General features: G+C 35.0%; 1 protein-coding gene across 1 annotated transcript; it reads left to right on the forward strand.

The window, feature by feature from the left end:
- The first annotated feature begins 6,454 nt into the window (after positions 1–6,454).
- On the forward strand, positions 6,455–15,342 carry LOC110334188 (prolactin-like). Its single transcript, XM_021216052.1, has 5 exons — positions 6,455–6,641; positions 9,787–9,962; positions 12,111–12,218; positions 13,747–13,926; positions 14,701–15,342. The coding sequence occupies exons 1-5, from the start codon at positions 6,611–6,613 to the stop codon at positions 14,887–14,889; spliced, it is 684 nt and encodes a 227-aa protein (XP_021071711.1). The 5' UTR covers positions 6,455–6,610; the 3' UTR covers positions 14,890–15,342.
- Positions 15,343–19,813: the final 4,471 nt, after the last annotated feature.

A 19,813-nucleotide genomic window follows, 5' to 3' on the forward strand; every position in this document is an offset into this window, starting at 1 on the left:
TAGAAAGAAAGAAATCAAAATAACACTATTTGCAGATGATATTATCGTATAATTTAAAGACCCCAAAAATTCTACTCCTAAAACTGATAAACATCTTCAGCAAAGTGGCTGAATATAAAATTAATTCAAACAAATCAGTGGCCTTCCTCTACACAAAGGCTAAGAAAGAAATTAGGGAAAGAACACAATAGTCACAAATAATATAACATATTTTGGTGTGAATATAACTAAGCAAGTGAAAGCTCTGTATAAGAACTTCAAGTCTCTGAAGAAAGAAATCAAAGAAGATCTCAGAAGGTGGAAAGATTTCCCATTCATGGATTGTCAGGATTAATATAGTAAAAATGGCTATCTTGCCAAAAGTTATCTACCTAGTCAATGTAATCCCCATCAAAATGTTGACTCAAGTTTTTATATATTTGGAAAGAACAATTTCAAAATTCATCTGGAATAACATAAAACCCAAGACAGTGAAAACTATTCTAAACAATAAAAGAACTTCTGGGAGAATCACCATGCCTGACCTCAAGCTGTAGTACAAAGCAATTGTGAGAAAAAATGGCATGGTATTGGTACAATGCCAGGCAGGTAGATCAATGGAATAGAATTGAATACACAGAAATGAACCCACACACCTATGGTCACTTGATCTTTGACAAGGAGCTAAACCATACAGTGAAAAAAAAAAAAACATTTTCAACAAATGGGGTTGTCTCAACTGGTGGTTAGCATGTAGAAGAATGCAAATCAATCCATTCTTATCTCCTTGTACAAAGCTCAAGTCCAAATGGATCAATGGCCCTCACATAAAACAAGATACACTGAGACTTATAGATGAGAAAGTGGGGAAAAGCCTCAAACAGATAGGCACAGGGCAAAAGTTCCTGAACAGAACACCAATGGCTTGTGATATAAGATCAAAAATCGATATTTGAGACCTCATAAAATTGCAAAGCTTCTGTAAGGCAAAGGACACTGTCAATAAGACAAAAAGGCCACCAAAAGATTGGAAAAGGTCTTCACCAATCCCATTTTCATAACAGTGTTTTTCTTTAAAGCAGTGCTTCTCTACCTGCCTAACGTTGTGAACATTTAATACAGTTCTTCATGTTGTGATTCCCAACCATAAAATTATTTTTATAACCATAAGTTTTCTACTGTTATGAATTGTAATGTAAATATCTATGATTTCCAGAGGTCTTAGATAACCCCTATTAAAGGATTGCTTGACCTTCAAAGGGGTCATAATGCACAACTTGGGAACCACTGCTATAAGCAAAAGCTACAGTATAGAATGGATGTCAATACTTGCTTTTCATAAATTATAACCAATTTTTTCATGAGCATGTCTGTTTGCTGTAGCTGATGCTTTGTTAAATGAGGGTCACACATGCCACAGTCAGTATATTCTTGTGGCTTTTGGTTTGTAAAGGAGCTGATTAAGTGCAATGAATATTTTCTGAAAGTTCCTGGAGCTGAGCAACTTCCTCCCAACAGACAAAATTCTGGGAAAAACAATGATTACCTAATATTTCTCATCCTTGGGCAAAAGTTTCCAAAAGGTACAGATGCTCCACGAAACACTCTCATGCAGAATTCCTATGGTTAGTACAGAACTGTACACGATGTACTCTTTGAGAAGGGAATCATTTTCCACACTTAGGATAAAGTCAAGCTTGCTCATCTTCAAGTCTCTCGATTTTATCCTTCCAAGGTTGCCTGTAGGCCAGAAAAATTTGGTTTGATGATGTAGTTATGAATCAGACTATAGGATAGAAAACAGGGCCCCCAATGGAGGAGCTAGAGAAATTACCCAAGGTGTGGAAGGGGTCTGCAATCCTATAGGTGGAGCAACAATATGAACGAATCTTTACCCCCAGAGCTCGTGTCTTTAGCTGCATATGTAGCAGAAGATAGCCTCGTTGGGCTATCATTGGGAAGAGAGGCCCCTTGATCTTACAAACTTTATGTGCCCTATACAGGGGAACACCAGGGCCAAGAAGTGGGAGTGAGTGGGTAAGGGTGCAGGGCAGGAGGAGGGTATAGGGGACTTTTGGGATAGCATTTGAAATGTAAGTGAAGAAAATATATAATAAAATAATTTTTAAAAAGAAAACGTAAATTTGGGTCTAGGTTATGAATACAAACCTCCACTTGTCTTCACATCTTCACATCTAATGTCAGGAAGTACAAGTTCTCTTCTAGTGTGCTATACCATAAACACAGTATTCTTTCTAAAGTTAGGAACCAGTTATTTGTGCAGTGGACCACTGGGAAATCCCCAGTCCTCCCAACTGCAGCTATTGCATTCTGACTTTCCTGAGTGTTAGGACTGAAGACTTGCCTCATGACACCTGGCCAGTCCCCTTTTACTAGTGTATATGTTTATGTATTTTATTATTTTAGGAAGTTTTTACAGTGGTAGGTCTCTGTATCATTTTCCAAAGGCAATTAGTGTTTGCCACCCCTTGTCATAGTCCTTTGGTATACTCCTATCTATTATTCCTCCCTGTTCCTTTTTTCTTCTATCCCTCCATACCACCTCTCTTCTTTCCTAAAGTATTGATAGTGACTGAAAGGCCAATGAACAATACTGTTGCTATTGGAGATCATTAAACCTCAAAGATTGGTCAGCCCAGCAATGTATTTTGTCCAAATAGCTATTGCAACACATAATAATACTCAATGGATGTGACAATCCTCCACTGACAAATATTTCAGTAGGCATGCTCAAAAATATATCAAAATTTGATTATATAAAGGAAAGTGTTTTTGTTTTTTAATTGTAGCTCAGTTAAGGTCTGCAGAGATGGAACAGTGGGTGAAATACTCATTTTAAAAACAGTATGGCCTGAGTTCAGTTTCTGATCTTAGCATATAAGGCAGGCATTGTAGTATCGGCTTGTAAACCCAATACTTAGGGTGTGATGGGTCTGATCATAGTGACTGATCTGTACATCCAACCTAATGGAAATGGGTTCACTTAGACACCTGCCTTAAAGAAGGTGGAGACTAGTAGTAAGGACACTTAAATGTTACCTATAGCCTTCATGGGCACATGCATATGCATAGCACACACAAATACACACACACACACACACACACACACACACACAAACACACACATTCTAAATATTAATAAGTAATAATAATCAAGTCAAAATCAAAAGCCTACACATATTTTATTTCACCAGCTTACCAATACATATTTATATGCAAATGTCAGGTCCTTCTCCTCTTCAGATTACCAGGAAAAAAAACCCTGCATTCAAATCATATAAACCAGTTGATTATGAGTTTTTCTCAGATCTTGACTAGACCCAAACTATTCACTGGCAGGTTGATCCATGAGTCCAAAAAATGAGTTTCTATGATTTCCACTCAAGCTAGAAAATAAATTGTTAAAGTAAATGGGATTCTTTTCTGTACCTTCTGACTAAACTGGTAGGGGGAAGTGTTCTTTAATTCCTACCTAGGGCCATCCTTCAATTTATAAACAGAATACACATTTTTTTAGAGTGATTATGAGTCACACTAACTGGCCCCTTCCTGTGACCTGATGGGTGGCAGATTGTCTTTCTTGACTACTACAGACACAATGTGGGTGGGATAAATGATCTACATATATCTTGAATGTTTCAGCATTCTTCCACTTAAAGATAGATAGGAAAACCTTATTTCCTTGTCCATCTCAAATTTAGAATTCTCACTCCTACGTGTCTTTTAAAGACATTGAAATTGACAATGACTACCTGGTTCCCAAAGTTTGGGGGCATACAGTTTGTGTTAAGAATGTATCTTTTTCAAATCAGAACTTCATAAAAGGAAGATGGTTATGGGATAGGAGATGTATTACACACACACCACACACACACACACACACACACACACACACACACACACACACACACACACACGAGTACTATGGTGGTGAAGATGAGTTGGAAAAAGTAAACTGGTAAATGGAGGCTTGCTAGAAGACAAATGGTACAGGATTTGCTTTGGGATCTCTATAGCCCTTAGTGTGGATATTTATATCTACATCAGACTGTGGTGTGAAGTTTTCTCCCTTGAAATAGTTGTATTGGAAAATGAATGCTTCAGACATATTCTTAGTACTGCATTTGTGTTTTGCTCATGGGTGGACAGTAAGACAGTCTTACATAAAGTGGATATTAGCCCAGAAACTTAGAATACCCAAGATACATTTTGCAAAACACAAGAAAACCATAAGAGAGGCCCCTTGGTCTTACAAACTTTATATGACCCAGCATAGGGAAAGGCCAGGGCCAAATAGTGGGAGTGGGTGGGTAGGGGAGCAGGGGCGGGAGGGGGGTATAGGGAACTTTTGTGATAGCATTTGAAATGTAAATAAAGAAAATAAAAAAATAAAAAAGACAGTCTTATATAATGGTGAGAAATGGGTCGTTGTTAAGTTTAAAATTTAAAATTTAAAAAATTTCAATCTTCTCTGCTAAATATGCTGCTGAAGCCATGACTCCCTCCATGTGTATTCTTTGGTTGGTGGTTTAGTCCCTGGGAACTTTGGGGGTGTGTTGATATTGTTGTCCTTCCTGTCGGGCTGCTAATCCCTTCAGCTCCTTCAGTCTTCCCCCTAACTCTTCTATTAGGGTCCCCATGTTTAATTCTATGGTTGAATGCATGCAATAGTATCTGTATTGGTTAGGCTCTGGCACAGCCTCTCAAGCGTCAGCTATACTAGGCTCCTGGCGGGGAGCTCCTCGGACCTGTGGAGACTTGATGACCCAGAGTAGGGGAATGCTAGGGTCATGAGGCAGGAATGGGGTGGGTGTGTGGGAGAGCACCCTCATAGAAGCAGGGGGCACAGGGGAGGGGATAGAAAGACTAACTGGGAAGGGGGATAACATTTGAAATGTAAATAAATAAAATAACCAATAAAATAAAATAAAAATTTCTCAATCTTTCTCAGGACTCTTTTCACATACAGCCTTGGTCAATAGTCAACAAACAGATGCAGAACATGTTAAAAATCCATAAGGAAGCTAGAGGAACACTGGATTTGAGAGAGAGTGATGAGCTGTGATCCTTTTGGCTTCTTACTGCATATGCACCAACTCTACTGTTTTCTCCTAGTCAGATTGGCAGCTTATAGAACATATCAGTATGAGGAAACAGAGGCTCATGAAGAGCTAAATAAAACAGACAACCAAATTTATCTATGCTGAACTAATAAACTTGCACTCTCTGGAGGACACAGTTGGTACATGCTTGAGGCATTTTTTTTGTACTGTAATAAAACCTAAGAACATTTTTATTATCCTCATAGAGGTTGAATTCCGATGACATTTTGTACTGCTGTGCATCTAGCATCTAGCCATCACCTGTGAAATTTCCATTGTATAATTCTGACTTCTCCATGTTTTACCATTTTGGAAATGCATCGGAAGAACAATAAAGGCAGAAGTTAAAGAACTTGCAAGAAGATACCCAGCATGCATGGGAAAAGCTATGTTTGAAGATACAAGATTACTGTGCAAACTTACCAAGTCTATTGTCAGTTTCTCTCCTATGGTTAGCTGTAAGGGAGCTGGGCATATAACATCCAAAATGCATAGTATTTATACTCTTGTTGATTGCACACTATAACTAATGCTGACTGCTTAAGAAACTGTGTGCCCTGGGTTCATGATATGAAAAACATTTAGTCTTATAGTGATATAGAACCCATATTATGTTGAATTACATCCATGAGGTCAATAGGCACCATAAAGGCTTTTATAGGAGGACTATCACCACAGCAACTAGTGATCTACATGATAAAGTTATCACCAAGCCTAAAAAGTGTGTGAAGTTGTTAAATAGTGGAATAGCAGCTATAGTTGAAATGAAACAGCTCTTTGATGTGATTTAAGGTCAACCAGACAAAAGAAAACTTGTGATTTACATTCTAACAGAATGAAAATTATGGGCCTGATGAAAACATAGACTCAAACAATAATACTATAATCAGAGTTTTAGTAAATAGACATGGCATACCTGTCAATGTGCCTTGTATACATTTATTTTTCCTTCTATATATTACTTAAATTGTCATCAGCTTTGGGGAAACACTTTACAATGTTGATGGTTAGGAAAAATGATCAATAGTTAAAATGCCAAGAATGATTAACTATGACAGCAGTGAGGAGGTCCAGTTTTGGAAAAGAATCATCTGTATTTATGATATTTGAAAACTAAGGGAACATTGCAGAAGACGTGACAGAAAGACCATAAGACCATGAACTAAGGAAAAAGTATTGGGTAATAAGTATGCATCTCCTGCTAGACAAGACTATGAGTCATCTCAGAACAGACGATTTTCAAAATAATTTGAATGCTAGAAATACTAAGACCAGAAACAAAATAATACTTGGAGACATAGGGTGTGGTAACACCAAAGAGGATATAAATACTCATTGCCATAGAGAATGGCACCCTCACCTAGACATTAGTTGCTTCCCTCTGCCTTTCAGCTGTTTGCCCTTTGGATCTCTCTCCATATACAAGATATAAACGTTTAGTTAAGATAGAATTTAGGGAAAACAGCTTTCCAGATTTGCTAAGGACACTGGTGAACAACTTCTCAGAGATGCAGCCAGTTTTGAGTCAACCACATTCCTGTGAGTGTCCTTTCATTCATGTTTCTCTAAGTAAGATTTATCAATGCATTTTCTTACCAGGATGGGTTTGGGAAGTACACATGTTCAGTGCTGTCATTGGTACTATGTCTGTACTGAATTGACACTTGTTCATGCCTCACATACAGACACCAAGCATGAGAGAACAGATAACTTTTTAGAATGTAATTGTACAGTAGTCTTTGGGGACAATGACTTTCATTAAGAATTCTCCCTCTGATAAAGAAACATGAATATGTCTAGAGACATTTTATGGGGTCTTAATTTACATGAGTGTAGAAGGGGTAATTTTATAGATATATAATGGGAAAATGTTGTCAAACACCTTTTTTAAACAAGATATTATCCAACTCAACTGGCTAGCTTGCTAAATGTAGACATATGTTATGTAGAACACAAGGTTCATTGATCCAATTGTCTAAACTCCATAAGGTAGGAGCCTAGATCTCTTGGTTTCTAGGTTTCTAATACATATATTTTATCACTTCAATGAACCTGAAAAAATGTTCAGTTATAAAGACATTAGTAGGTAATAGTAGAAGATTTGTGTCTTTAACCAATTCAATTGAAGCTAAGTATGATAGCAATAAGAGAAGCAGGCTTGTGTTAACAAATACCTTGTCTTTGTATAGATCATATATTCATGAAAAATTAACTGATGGCAACCAGAAATTTATTTTATGAAATGGAGATGGAGTTCTCTGCTGTGCTAATTTACCTTATAATGTAAACATGCACTATAAAATTAACTTTTTACTTTTGAGATTATATTTAGAACATTCTTTTCTGCCTGTTATTCTCTTCAGTTCCTTTCATAAACTCTCATTGTTCTTCTTAAAATATGCGGTCCCCCTTTTCATGCATACATGTATGTGTAAATGCATATAAATTACTAAAAAATAACCTGCTAAGTTTACATATTGTTAAGTAACTTGTATTTTAAGTTTGAGGGCTGGTAATTTGGTATTGGATTACTGATCAATGTGTTTAGCTTCTTGGGAAGACTATTTCTCTTCTCGTATTCCTCAGTTTTCTGTGATTGTTTGTATAGAAATGACTAAAATTCTTATTTGTATCATGATTTTGGAAAATTAATTAATATAATAAAATGATCTATTATTTTNATTCTGTAGCTAAAATATTGTTTATCAAATTGGGTACTGTGTATATTTTTGGACTATTTAAAGATTTAGAATATTGGTAGTTAGCTATTTTTCCAGGCGTAAATGCTAGCATTTACCTAGCTTCAAGTTGGATAAATGTTCGTTGCATTTCTGAATGATTGTATGAAAATTGAGTCAATGTAAAATATACTTTGTGTTTTAGAAATATTTTAGGACTGTCAGACATGTTCAAAAGAATAGGAACAATAAGATCACAACAATATGCAATACCAAATCATCAGCCATGAAAACATACATTCAAATAAAATTATACAGACTAACCTGATTATATTTAGGTATATATATATATAATTGTAATCATATGCATATGATTACATATGCATATGATCAAAAAAATAAAAAAATAGAGAAAGGAGGGGTATATTGTGTCTCAAAAGTTAAGAGGAAAGGGAAAATAAGATAATTATATAATATTCCAAAGAAATAAAAGAAGTATTTTCTTTAAAAAAATAATTCTTGATGAAGGAAGTATGTATGATCTGTTGTTGTTATTTGTTTATTTGTTTTCTTTTTATGCCCATTATTTTTGCAGTACTATTTAAATAATCCCCAATTTAGACATTCTTTCTTCTTAGTTTTTTCAGGTATTAGTGCTGAAATGAACAGGAATGTTTATGAAATTTTACCAACACTTTGGGTTAACTGTCTAAAGATTGCTAACTATGTTAAAGAAGTGCATATATTAACATAGACTGCATTAGAACAATTTTAAATCTTTCCTTTTAATAAACATATGAATGTTTATATTCTAATTATAACATATATATAATGTATAGTTTTTAAAAGAGAGATATTAACATGGCAGTTAGATGTTTCAATCTTTTTTTTTTTTCTTGAGACAGGGTTTCTTTGTATAGCCCTGGGAGTCCTGGAACTTACTTTGTAGACCAGGCTGGCCTCAGACTCTAAAATCTGCTTGCCTCTGCCTCCCAAGTGCTGGGATTAAAGTCAATCTTCTTGAGACTGTACCTATTGATATGCTGGAGTACTATTTAGGACTATCCCTGAGCCAACAAATTGATGAAATCATCACTGATCATTTCAAAATATTTAAATGTAAGTGTTTTACAGAGCAGGAAAACTAGATAATGTGAAGTCTCCTAGGGCTTCTGTGATGATGTGATCAAGGATAATGAAAAACAGTGTTGTTCCTTGTAGTTAAAGAGGATGAACTTATCTGGCAAGATTTTGGTTTATGGAATTCTTTGCTCCGCAGATGCATAGTGAAAGACCACAGGTGTCCACTATGTGACAAGATGACATGACAAGTCTGTGATGTTGTTGTATTGACTCTCTCGGTAGTCATGATAGGACTGTAGAGATATCATTTTCACATTTCAACCTCATACAGCCAATACAGTTTGATAAAATTTAAAAGATCTAGTACAGTCGCAGATCTTTTAGAGTAAAGTTTAGAGAAAAAACATCAAATGGTTTGGTAAAATAGCCAAAGCACAAGAAAATCATTGTGATCTGGCAACTGCAGCCTGTGACATCATACGTATGAGAAGACTCTCTTCATCCTCAATACCAATAATCCAGCAATCATGTGTTTATTCTCATCAGGAATAAAGATGATGGAAATATATCTATGCTCCATGTGACATCAATTGTTACAATTCTATCATTAGGTATTTACTTTAAAATATTATAAGTTCCTGGAGAATAAGGATTAGTATTAATATAAGTTCCAAATTTTTATAAAGTTAAACAGTACTTCAAGAACAAGTCAACAGTGTGGAAAATCAACCAACTCTCAAACTATATATGGGAGGAAATTTAAATAGCACCTGCATTTTTATAGTGGACAAAAGTTATTCCCTACTTCAGATATACAGAAGCAAACCATGCAGCTCAGAGCCTCCAGAACAGAGCTTGCTAGGCAGGTTAACCCTTGCAACTTTGAATGAATCTTCTGCATGTGATTTTTCTCCTCATCACAGGGATGCTTCAGGTGCTGCTAGCGTCAACCCTTCTCCTGTGGGAGAATGTGTATTCCATGCCCATGTGCTTTGACATGGAAGGATACAATGAAATACCCATTGAAGAACTCCTTGACAGTGCTATTTTCATGGCTCAGCACATCTCAAACCTCACCACACAAATGTCTGAGGAGTTTGTAAGTACTTCATTTCCATCTGGTTTCTTTTCTAATGAGCACTTCAGAAATTCTACGGATTAAGCCAGAAAATATCATGGAAAAAACTTTCATAGGGTTTTTAAAAGCTACCACAGATTAAAAAATGGTATAGAGAGAATGGGGAATTTGATAAAAACTCAAAGATCTGTAAAAATTACAATGGCTTTAAATAATTGCTTAAGTAAATGTTTTGTAATATTTGTTATATTTTTGTAAAAAGTGACTATTTTTCAACTTGAATTTATGACATTAAGTTTTAAAATTGAGGCTAGAGACGAACTCTGAATTCCTCATCTTGTATGGATGATCTCATTTCCATGATTATCCTGCACTTAGCAAATATGGAGTATAAGAGTGTGGAGGAAATAGAAATGAAATATTCTGACAGTGTGTATAGAAGAAACAACAAAAAACTGTTTAGTTAGCACCAAGGGTTGAGACTGGCTGTCTATAGATTTCCATTGACAAATTTCTAATGACACAGGGAGAGATGGTTTAGAATTGAAATATGTTCTCTTCCTAGTGGAGACCCAGGGTCTGATCAGAGTCACTCAAAGTGGGGAAAACAGAGATGACTGCAACACAAAATTGGGATTCTTGAGAATATATCTAGAGATTTGTTAGGAATATAATCACCATTATACTACTATTCATTCACAATCTTTCAACTTCACAGTATCCCTGCTATAAAGAGTGAATCACACAAATATGATTCCTTCACATGAGGTCACAAGAGTTAAACTGTTTGGGATACCCTGTCTGTTGTATTACAGGATTTGGTTCTGTATAGCTGCACTGGGGAATAAAATTTTTCCACTGTGAAAATGCAGATAATGATTACATGGCCCAACACAGGGTGAGAGATGGGTGACATCCTATATCTTTGGTATTTACAAATTCAATGATTATTTGTAGTAAGTAATACATATCATCAATTGATCATATATAGGCATTAAATAATACTCTTAATTATTCACTTACTATTTCTTAAATGTTTTCTTGAAAACATTCCTAGATATTTTTATGTTAGTTACAATATAATTACATCATTTCCCCCTTCTCTTTCCATCCTTTACCCTCCCCATGTTTGTTCCACTTAATTTTCCCCCAACCCAAATTAATAGTTTTTAATGTTATGATCATGATTGTGATACACACACACACACACAAACACACACACACACACACACACACATATATATATATATATGATAATATTGTGTATTTTATGTATTTAAATGTACATGAATATATAAATTTAAATAGAAATAAAAATAAAGCAAATATATATGAATATATTAATAGAATACACACACACACACACACATATATATATATATATATATATATATATATATATAAAACTGTTGACTACATTTAATCTTGCTTTACTGTCCTGTAATTAAGTAAACAACTCAGGGTTTCATCTTAGGGAAGTCTTCTTCTCTTAGTAGTCAGGAGTTCTCTGTCCAAGGTTGGAAGCCCCTGAGATACCAACACTTTAGTTTTTAGCATTTCTGTTGATGTTACTACTGTTCAAATATAAATAAGACAGCTCTTTTTTTTTGGTATCATGTGTATAAATACCCTGTCATTTCTAGGAGACACAATATCACCAAATACTTCCAGTTTCTTGGGGTATTACAATCTATCTGTATCCGCATTGTGTTATTCTGTAAGTTTTAGAATTAATTCTGACCACACCATCACAATAGTCTTGTCAGTTTATCATCAACTTGATATGGTCATAGTAAAAACTCAGCAGTAATTGTTTGTTTTAATTTCACAATACATATTGAGAAAAAATATATCAACTCAGATCAACTGTGAAAAATAGATACATTGATATAGATACATTGTTCTACATCATTTAGTTCATGGTTTAAGTAAGACACTTAGAACCCCTAGTGATTTGGACTGATAGTTTTGTAAATGAAATTACATGTCTAAAGGGAAGAAACTGTAAGTTTATGTTGCTTACCTAATTATTCAATTTTTATGTAATGCTTATTTTTATAAACTGTACATATATATATATATATATATATATCACACTTATGTAATTATTATAAGTGTGCTTATTTAATTTTGAAATGCCAGTAAGTTGAAATGTTTTATTATTTCCAGGATGCAAATTTTGTTCATAGCCTTGGATACAAAGCAAGAAACTCCAGCAACTGCCATACCACTTCACATGCTACTCCTGAAAGTAATGAACAAATCCAACAGACACAAGTAAATCTTCATTCCTCGTTGTCACCAAAACAACTGAAGAAACAAATAAGGTTTATTGTGCTGTAGGTTATTACAGGTGCATTATAGGAGTGGTCATAGCATACCCCACAATAATATGCAGAAGAATGAACAGTCAAAAACAATAACATGATATTGTCACTATACTATAAGTTAAAATTAATGCTAGCTCAGACTGTAATAAATTTTTAAGTGATCCACAATTAGAATACTTTTTCCTTTTTCTTTCTTTCTTTCTTTCTTTCTTTCTTTCTTTCTTTCTTTCTTTCTTTCTTTCTTTCTTTCTTTCTACCAGTGCCATGCTTGTAGGATTGTACTCACTGTAATCTAAAATAAACATTCGTGGGTGAATATGTAATTCATTCACACATATGGAAGAGATGCAAATACAATTGCATTTATTATAATAAAAAAGTTTCTCTACTAACAGTACATTTATTAACTGACCAGTATGTCATTTCTTTTCTGAGATACTAGACTACCCGATTTCTGTTTGCTTTTTCATTACATGTGCATCTGTCCCTGACTGGTCTGCCTTCTTTTCTGTTACAGTTGAAATTCAGCTAAAGAAGAGGTTGGGCTCATATAATATCATGTGCCTTAGGCTAACCTTTGTTTTGATAGGGCTACATATCTTGGCAGCTCTAATGTGTAATTGTTATCTATGTACTATGACTTGCTGTCAGAACAAATTTCAGTATAATTCAAATTAAACTTAATATGTGTTCATATCTCAAATATATAATTTGTTTTCTATTATTTAATTAATAGTATCTATCACCTAGACAGAAACTATTCCCATTAATAAAAATGTGATTATAATGAAGGAAGAAGAGGAGGAAAGAGAAAATATTTTCTTATAGCTAGACATTTCAAATTGGCATTGATGCATTTAATCCTCACAAAAGTCCTCTAACAAATGTATCACTAGCAAAATTATAATGAAAACCATCAAAGTATTACACAAAATTTATTACATTACAGTCATGGTGGGTCAACCTTTAAAAGTCAATGGATGTGTTGGTTTCTTTATTATATATTTAATGTCATAGAATAATATAAAAATGACATGTAACTATGAGTGAGTAATTTGATTTTTTTATATGAAAATGATTTGGCCCATTTGACACTGATAATACTAGTGTCTTTTTATGTGAATCAAGTCTTGTGGACACCTACCAAGGGTAAGCAAACCATTTATTTCTGATGTACAAGGGAAATAACCAAGTAGAAAAGATCACGTGAGGACAGCATGATAGAATGTAGACGAAAACCAAAATATGATCAATTTGGTCTCAGAAAAATATGATCTAATTTCTTTTATTTTAGCAATCTGCAGATCTGTGGATTATAATTTTCATTTTTATAATCTGTCATATATCAAAACATTTTCCATATAATCATTAAAACAACTAGATATTGTAGTTTACCATGATTATGCAAATACCACATGTATCTACTTTAGGGTATTTCACTTTTTTTAACTTGATTTTCGATGATCATTGATTAGTCAGATGTCCTTCTGAAGATGATGATCAGCATTTCACGATCCTGGTACCACCCTCTGAAACAACTTGTACGTGTATTGGCTACTCTTGAAGGAGCCTGCAAGACCATGCTGTTGAAAGTCATAGAAGTGATGGAAACAAACCAAGAAATTCTAGGAGAACTCAAGGCAATCCTTGTCAGGGTGAGTGTTTCTTATAAGCTTCTTTGTTATCTTTTTTCATGAAAGAGGTGTTTTGTTGTAATGAGAATTGAATCTACAGATATACAATTCAACAGTGTTAAATTTAGGTTTCCAAAATATTCACAGCTTTGACAGGAGAAAGTTGTTGGCAACTCTGACATTTTCTAAGGTTTCCAGTGAGAAATTTATACAGCAGAAATCTCAAAACACAATAGGACTGGCATTCACTTGGTCAGTGCCTTGATTTTGACTGGAAAATTTTAATCCTAAAATTTCCCCAAACTTTTTTTCACAACTCTAAAGAATATGGTCTGGGACTGGAGAAATGTAGCAGTCTATAAGAGCCCTCCTTGTAAGCGTGAATGGCTGATTTCACTTCCTTGAATCTACATCAAAATTTGGAAATGGTGGCTTACGGTTTGTTTTTATTTTTATTATTTATTTATTTTTTCCATTAATTAACTAACTTATTCGTTTAACATCCTGTTTGTTTCCCATAGTGGGGAGTCAGAAATATACAAATCCCTGGTAAAGGAAGAGAACCTATGTCCAAAGAAAACTTAAAATCAGGAGAGACACAAGAAATCTAAAACCTCTATCCCAGTTCACCTCTCACCTTCAAATATACGTGTACACAGGTGGACATACACGGACATTCATGTGCAAACCACACACACACACACACACACACACACACACACACACACACACGCATGCACACAGAAGGCATAGAAGCTGACCACTACAAATAACACATGTTCTTCTGGTGATTAGGTCCATCCTGGAGCTGAAGAAAGTGTCTATGCTGCTTGGATGGGACTGGCAGATGTGAGGTCTGCTGATGACAATACCCACTACATTGCTCTTAGTAACATTCTCCACTGCCTGGACAGTGACACAGACAAAGTTGCCACTTACCTTGAGGCTCTGAAGTGCCGCATCATCCATAACAACAGCTGCTAGCACATCCAGCTACTACTCGGATGGTCCTTGATAATCCAGATCATCAATGCTTTCTTTCTTTGATTTTTATCTTTTGCATGCACATATGTATATGATGAATTGCTTCTTAAAAAAATAAAAACATATTCTTCAGAAATGAAATCTTTGTAGGACTCTTAAGAGCGAAAGTGCATGTGTATATGGGTGTGTGTATCTCTGTTTTGCCTGCTCTTGGGACCCTTTTACTCTTACTGAGTTGCACCATCCATCCTTGGTATGAGAGTTTATGCCTAGACTTATTGCTATTGTATTAATACACTTGGGAGGTCTACCTTTCTCTGAAGGGAAACAGAGGTGCAGTGGATCGGGGAGGGGAGGAAGGGAGGTGAGGGAGGAACTTTGAATAATGGATAAGGGGGAAGCTGTAGTCAGGATGTTTTGTATGAGAGAAGAATAAAAAAGTCATATCCAAAACAAAATGTCATATATTCTGTTATTTATTTAATATAAAATTTACCTATAGTACTGTGATATTTTTGTGAAAACTTTCCAAACTCATTGCTTTACTTTGACCATAAGACACATGTTACCTTACTATAGTTCAAAAGATCAAGATGGGTGAACTTACAGGCAAAGCAAAATATCATGGTTAATCAGTAAATCCAATTTACCAAGAAGATAGAAATTTGAAGATAAGCTTTGAGAGCAAATGACTCTGTACAAGCAGTTTTCAGTCTAATGTAAAGCAAGACAAAAACTGCACATGTGCAGTCTTCCTAAATATCATAAAATTTAAACCTTCCGGATCCCTATTAGGATATAAGTATGAACTATCTCCACATTTCTCCGATAACTGTCTTCAACCACACTCCTCTGCAGCACCATCTCAGACAGATGCCACATGTTCAGGTCACAATGGTGCTGACAATTCTTCTCACGCTCAAATTATCTCAGACCCTCCCTTTCCTTCTGTTATTATGGTCACACAGCAGGGACAACAGATCACATCTGTTCTTAGGATGTTTCTGCCTTTCCCCTCGTCCTGCATATCAACACTTGTAGCTTTTGCAGAGTTCAAACATGAGAGCAAATGAAAAATAGCGACACAGATTTTTTTCTAAGTAAATTTTATTACTAACTATGGTTGAAGTTAAATTCTGTTGAGAATCAGGTACTTCTTTTTGGGGTCACCCCAAGAACAAAAGGTAAGGAAAATTCTGGGAGTTTCAACTGAACCTGTGAAAGAAGTTTTCATGAATATGCAAACTGCCTTATTAAAGTTAATATAGCAGATGATGCTGCAGAAGGCACAAAATGTTTTAAAGACAACAAGATAACTGAAGTTATCTAGATTTGAGTACCAGTTATGATTTTTTGATGCAGTAGTGAAGGTCTGATAAAATACATGTTAATAAAATAGGAAGGGCATTAATCTAGAATGCTTTTATATTAAATGTAATGCAGGTAGGATGATAAAGATGTAGAGAAAGATCACAGAGCTCTTTAAACAAATATGTGATAGCACACTTTTGTATGCATTATTGTAATAATGGGAAAATTCTAGTAAGAAGTAGTTTTACATTATATAGGATGACTTATAGAATTTGGATAGTATTTGTTCTATAAGTGGAAAATTGAAAACAATGTCATAGGAACTGAAGAGTAAAAGTATTAACTTTATTTGAAGGTTTGTAGGCTTGGAAGGCTGATATGAAATAAAAGGGTGAGGCTTGATAATATAGTTATAATTTCATTGACGTGCATGTGGTAAATCAGCAAGCATTCTGGGAAAAAACAATGAATCAAGGGTAGTGTATAAATGAGGGAATCAGCAGGCTAGGATTCCACAGAGAGCTGTGACAGGGCTTTGTGTATTAAAGGGATGGGGGGAACCTGGAACTAGATGAAAAAAATAGATGTAAAAATCAGGTGAAATATATATTTTAGATGAACTAAATTTTTGTCCAATATCTATGTGTTTGCTTTTCCTGTAATAATTGACTTAGCTACCTGATATTATTCTTATTCAGTCAAATGGCAAAAGTAAGTAAAATTAAATGGTTCTACTATTCATGTAACATAAAAAAATGAGTACCATAAATACCATATACTGGTCAGAGACAATAAATTCACTGTCCTTTAACACTTACATAAACATATTTTCAGTAATTTAGTCAGCCCACCAAGAAACAGAATATAAGCTTGACTTAACACTCTTTCAAATTCTGTCCACTTTCTCATTCTGATTATCATCATTTGGATATGGAATGCTCCCCCAAAGGCTTGTTATGAAGCTTGTTTCCTAGTGTGACCCACTCTTTTTCAGCTGTCTTATAGACAAGGGATAGAGTTCTAAGACAGGGTTTCAAGTGGGAAATTGCCTCATTTAGAATGGCCTGTAGTCATGTTTGTGGGGGCACTTTCTTAACATATAATTGCTATAGGATGAGCCATTAACATGTTGTTACATTCCTGGGCATGTGGGCACAGGATGTATGAAAAAAGCAGTATTCCACAATGGTTATGGCTTTCATCTCTGCCCAGAGATTATTACCTTTCATGCTTGCCCTAACTTAGTGATGAGCTGTTACATGGAAGCATGTTCAACTCAACTGTTTCAAGATGATTCTTTGAATCCAATACTAAGAACTACTCATCTCATTAAATTATCCTAAATCAAATAGAATAGTACAGATTAAAGGAACAAAGACCTGGGCGTGGTGGTGCACGCCTTTTATCCCAGCACTCGGGAGACAGAGGCAGGCAGATTTCTGAGTCTGAGGCCAGCCTGGTCTACAAAGTGAGTTCTTGGACAGCCAGAGCTACACAGAGAAACCCTGTCTCAAAAAACAAAACAAAACAAAACAACAACAGCAACAAAAAAAAAGGAACAAAAGAGGACATCCCTCAATACAATCTTATAATGAATTATTCTAGTTACCACAATGTCTTTAGATTGTTATTTACCAAAACCATTTTTATACATTCCAAGAAAGGGAAGAAAATCCTATCATAATCTTTTAAAACTACCCCAAATCATTTTTCTGATAATCACTAATATTCACTAGATCACAAAGCATAGCAGTCACTCTGTGTAAGCTCTTATTGACAACTGAACCAACACATCCTACAGTTTTATACATATGTTTTATTATATATTAAGATATTAAAGGTTTTGAAAATGTAATATTATATTCTTCCTCTTTTTCCCTTCCTTACCCTCCCCCACTTAGCTTTTAGTCTTTTAAGTTCATGCCCTGTATTTTTAAATTTCTGATCCATGACATGTTATTTCTTTAATTGCTGCTACACACACACACACACACACACACACACACACACACACACTTTTTAGTCTATTTAATGTCACTTGTACATACACAGTTTCTCAGTTCAGGCTTATGAGCAAAGACAAAGACTCCTGACTTTATAAACCTTAGTCTCTGAGAACAAAATCTCAAATTTCAACACAGTATCTTTATGATGTTCTCTCCATTTAATTTGATGTTGGCTATCAGATTCCTATAAATTGCCTTTGTTAAGTTTAGGTATGTCTCCTTTATGCCTATTCTCTCCAAGACTTTTATCATGAAGGGGCCTTGGACTTACACAAAGTCTTTTTCAGCATCTAATGAAATGATCTTGTGGCTTTTTTTCTTTTTATTTGTTTATATGGTGGGTTATATTGACTTATATTCATATGTTGAACTATCCCTGCATCTTTCCAATAAAGCCTTTTTGATCATGGTGGATGTCTTTTTTTTTTTTTTTTTTTTTTTTTTTTTTTTTTNTTTTTTTTTTTTTTTTTTTTTGATGTTTTCTTGGATTATTTTGAGTATTTTATTTAGTATTTTTGCATCTTTTGGGAATGAAATTTATCTGTAATTCTCTATCTTTGTTGAATTTTTGTGTGGTTTGAGAACCAGGGTAACTATGGTCTCCTGAAATGAATGTGGCAATGTTCCTCTGTTTCTATTTTGTGAAAGATTTCTAAGGAGTATTAGTATTAGCTCCTTTTTTTTTTTTTCCTTGACAGGGTTTCTCTGTATAGCAATGGCTATCCTGGTACTCACTTTGTAGACCAGGCTGGCATCGAACTCAGAAATTCGCCTGCCTCTGCCAAGTACTGGGATTAAAGGTGTGCGCCACCACCACCGGGATGTGTTAGCTCTTTGAAAGTTTTATAGAATTCTGTGCTAAAACTATTAGGCTCTGGGCTTTATTGTGCTTGGGAGACTTTTAAAGATTGCTTCTATTTCCTTAGGAGTTATAGATCTATTTAAATTATGTGTGTGATCTTGATTTAATTTTGGTAAGTGGTATCTATTAAGAAAATAATAAATTTCTTTGACATTTTCTAGTTTTGTGGAGTACAGGTTTTTAAAACACCTCTTAATGACTCTTTGGATTCCCTTGTTGTCTGTTGCTATGCACTCCATTTCTAAATTTGTTAATTTGCATAGATTTTCTTTGTCCTTAGTCTAGATAAGGGTTTGTCTACCTTCTTGATTTTCTCAAAGAGCAAGCACCTTCTTAACTGATTCCTTGTTTTGTTTATATTTCATTAATTTTACCCAGGTAAAAATCAGCTTAGCAGGGCTTATAGTGGCTCACATAGACCGAAGCAACAACTATAGAACCTGGAGGAGGGGCTGCTTGAGTTTGATGCTTGGTTGTGGATCTCCTTCCTGTAACTGGGCTGCCTTGTATGGCCTCAGTGAGAGAGGATGTGCCTAGCCCTGTAGTATGTGGGGGTTGTGGGATGGGGAGGAGGAGTATGAAGGAATAAGGTTGGGGAATTTTGTGAGAGGGAGTAATACTCAGTGGAAAGTTACCACTTCTGGGAGGAGAAGGGAAGGTGGTAATGGGGAAAGGACCTGAGAGAGAGTGGCACTATGAGTAGGGGGCTGATACTGGGATATAAAGTGAATGAATAAATAAATTA

The sequence above is a fragment of the Mus pahari genome, chromosome 16, assembly GCF_900095145.1.
Source record: "Mus pahari chromosome 16, PAHARI_EIJ_v1.1, whole genome shotgun sequence".
Lineage (NCBI taxonomy): Eukaryota > Metazoa > Chordata > Mammalia > Rodentia > Muridae > Mus > Mus pahari.

Excerpts from the sequence above, each read along its gene's own strand:
- LOC110334188 (XM_021216052.1), top strand. The coding sequence starts at position 6,611 with ATGCAGCCAGTTTTGAGTCAACCACATTCCT. Across the intron at positions 9,963-12,110 it reads CACAAATGTCTGAGGAGTTT|GATGCAAATTTTGTTCATAG; the intron begins GTAAGTACTTCA and ends TATTATTTCCAG. Across the intron at positions 13,927-14,700 it reads TCAAGGCAATCCTTGTCAGG|GTCCATCCTGGAGCTGAAGA; the intron begins GTGAGTGTTTCT and ends TCTGGTGATTAG.